General features: G+C 35.5%; 1 protein-coding gene across 3 annotated transcripts; it reads right to left on the bottom strand.

The window, feature by feature from the left end:
* Positions 1–977: 977 nt before the first annotated feature.
* LOC108360141 (uncharacterized) lies at positions 978–3,333 on the bottom strand. Of its 3 annotated transcripts, none has more exons than XM_017612329.1 (5): positions 2,961–3,333; positions 2,771–2,881; positions 2,417–2,713; positions 2,226–2,341; positions 978–2,166 (listed from the first exon to the last, which is right to left on the bottom strand). In XM_017612329.1, the coding sequence occupies exons 2-5, from the start codon at positions 2,874–2,876 to the stop codon at positions 1,426–1,428; spliced, it is 1,260 nt and encodes a 419-aa protein (XP_017467818.1). In that variant the 5' UTR covers positions 2,877–2,881; positions 2,961–3,333; the 3' UTR covers positions 978–1,425. The 3 variants fall into 3 exon arrangements, with proteins under 3 accessions (XP_017467818.1, XP_017467819.1, XP_017467817.1); XM_017612330.1 differs by having other exon boundaries at positions 2,771–2,876; XM_017612328.1 differs by having other exon boundaries at positions 2,771–3,333.
* Positions 3,334–3,340: the final 7 nt, after the last annotated feature.

The following is a 3,340-nucleotide window of genomic DNA, read 5'->3' as shown; positions in this document are numbered from 1 at the left end:
ATCTCCATTTTAGAAAGATAATGTATTTTGCCAATTGCAAAAGGATTTGTCCTCGTTTAAAGGCAAAATATCTGAAAGGCATGGCTAGGCAGTCTGGTATCAGCTCAAATTGATGACATAAAGCCAGAACAACAAAACGATGCTGCATGGGAAGTTCAGTGCCTTATGCGGCAGTTGGTGCAAAGATCGAAAAACTGCACATCGTCAACATCAACATCGAAATCTTCTGATCTGTTGCAAAATGCCATGGAAGGACTTTTTGACGATACAGATTGTGAATAATTGTGACTTATTATAATAGCATCTGCTAAAAAAAGGAACTTTTGTTTAAGTTAAACCACGTATGTACACTCATCAACAAAATAATAGGTATGGGACATTTTGACTATTTTTATTTGGCTTTTTTTAATATCGTATATTTTTAATATAAAAGTATCGCTCATTATTTTACAAAGACCACCCAAAATTTGAAACTGTACGAAAATAAGAAAATTTCAACCAAGTGTCTTGAAAACTGCAAATTTTTTTATAAGATTTTCAAGAATCATTTTTGGTATGCAAATTTGCAGTGCGAATTTGATAATAACCGAGGTTAGGCGTGGATTTTTAGCTTTTATTGCCAAATAAAAATAGTCAAAACTGGACAAAATTTCCCATATCTATTAGTTTGTTTATGATTATATGTATGCGGTTAATCCACAGTACAAATTTTTGCATTGACATTTAAAACTGTAAGACTGCCAATCAGATTTATATAAGAATTATCTTTCGGCCTATGCTGAATATTGTCATCGGCAGTAAAAGTGACGATACGGCCATCGCCAGCCATTGTACTGATTATCTGAGTTAGACTTTTATAAAAAGTTAATAAACAATAAACAACCAAAATTGTCAAAACTCGTAAAAATATCGTGTACCTATTACTATGACCAGGGGTGTACATATAGATGAAATTTCTGTTACTTTAATAATTCTGTTTTATTAATAAAAATACAAGTTTCACTCAAGTACAAATTTTTGGACATAGTTGGCCAATCTGAAATTTTTCTTTTACATAAATGAAGTTCATTAAATTTTCCATCATCCAAGTCAAAAACATATTCGAACCGGATTAATGGATTAGGAGCTACACATTGATTTATCGACAACTTACGGATTTTTTCTTGGATGTAAAGGCATGATATTTTATAAATACATTAAGACACCTTATCTAAATTGAATAATACATAAATGTGAAAATTATAGGCACTTGGGTAAAAATACATACAAAAGGCTTTCATAAAAATCTTAACGTATTAATGTATTTATAAAATATCATGCCTTTATATCCAAGAAAAAATCCGTAAGTTATCAAGTTCTTTTATGACGATAATTTTAATAACTCTAATTCAAAGGAACTCAAGATTTTTTCTTTGTAAAATTTGTTTATACATTTTGTGACCAATTTAGCCTGCCTTCATTGTTAAAATATGCCATGAACTCCTGCCGAATAGCTTCTGCTTCTCCCCTTCGCGGATTGTATTGACTTGAAGCTGCAGTAACTCTCTCGGCTCTACCATTATTTACATTAGACAATGTACTATTTGAAGTTAAAAAATTGTGTAGAACGCAGCATGCGAAGGTAACATTTTCTACTGTTTCGACTTTCAAATTCATCGGAGCGAGAAAGATGCGAAATCTGTTAGCCAAAATGCCAAACGCGTGCTCAACAACATGCCTGGCGCGTGAAAGTCGGGAATTGAAAACTTGCTTATCACGGCAGTTAGAGTGATAAGGGTACGGCTTCATTAAGTGCTTCTGCGTGGGAAAAGCATCATCGCTAACAACAACGAACGGAAGACTCCGGTTGTTACCGATGGTAGCATTCTTGGGTATTCCTCTTTCTTCACGTAAAAATGTGGAGAGCTTGCTTTGCAAAAATACGCCCGCATCGTTATTGCATCCATTGCATCCGATGTCGACAAAAATGAATTTACAGTTCACATCGACGAGCGCTAATAAAACAATGCTGTTCGTTCCTTTATAATTATGGTAGAATGCTCCATCTTTGCGACGCGGTCGGAAGGTGATGTGCTTGCCATCTAAAGCACCGATGCAATTTGGGAATTGCCATTTAATAGCAAATTCGTACGCTATCGACTCCCATTCAGAAGGACTGTTGGGAAACTAAGTATACAACAATTGATACTGCGCTACATGCCAAAATATTTATTTAAAATTGATACCTTCATATGTAAGCCTTTTAGTCTACGCCAAATAGAGTCACACACTACCGGGATTATGCCACTTATTGCCGATTTTGACAATTTCGAATGAAAGCTTAAGCTTTGATATGTTTCTCCTGTAAAAGTGATTCGCTTATATGGTTATTAAATACATACATACTAAGGGATCATGATGCCCTATTACAGCTTACCAGTGGCAAGAAATCGCAACGTCAAACACAGCTTTTCTGCAGGCGTAATTGCATCTCTCATTTGAGTATCCTGCTTCACCAAATCTTGCTCTATGTATGAAAGCAGAAGATTAAACTGCGATTCGGTCATCCGCAAATAGTTTTTGTAGCCCTCTTTGTCATGGAGCAATAGATCTTTTGTTAAAAATACGAAAGACCCATTCTCAGCTTTTTTTTCCCTCCATACCTTTACCCACATCGCCTTTCGTTTCCTTGGTACTGGCGTAGATATTATTTTTTGGCACATACCAACTAGTCCTGCAAAAGAACTTACCATTTAGTAATTAATTTAATGACTAAAATCCTATATAGAACCTGTTAGGGCGTCAGCCTTATCGCTATCTTCCGAATCCATTTCTACGGCTTCCGCAACGCACTCAAAAACATTTTTCAGTAAATCGACTTTTTGGTGGTATTCCATCTTTACTGAAATATTAGTGATATACATATGTATATGCATATGTTAATTTACGTAAAAGATAGCATAAAAATATTTTCATTTAACTTTTGTAATGGTTAAATTCCACGCTTTATATTGATTGAAGATGAAATCAATGAAGAAAAGAAATGAAGAGAAACGTCAAACTAATTTCCAGCCAACTTAACGATATTGAGAAGAACGAGAGCACAAAGCGTGTTGCCCGAGCACGAGCAACTCGGTGCCCCTCTCCTTTCCTCGTCGCGCTCTCTCCAACAAACGTCGAGTTACGGCAACAAAAATCGCCGTGTGTAAATGAAATGAGCAACACCAAAAGGGAATGTGAAAAATCGCGTCGACAAAAGTTTCCGTGTATAAACGCTCATCATCATTTACACGACGATTTTTGTGTATGCAATTGTTGTTGTCAGCTGTGAACCGCTAACTCAATTTACACAGACGAACGA

The sequence above is a fragment of the Rhagoletis zephyria genome, unplaced genomic scaffold (genome assembly GCF_001687245.7).
Source record: "Rhagoletis zephyria isolate East Lansing unplaced genomic scaffold, Rhagoletis_zephyria_1.1 Rzeph_scaffold_00524, whole genome shotgun sequence".
Classification (NCBI taxonomy): domain Eukaryota; kingdom Metazoa; phylum Arthropoda; class Insecta; order Diptera; family Tephritidae; genus Rhagoletis; species Rhagoletis zephyria.
This window is presented reverse-complemented; position numbering and strand designations above follow the sequence as displayed.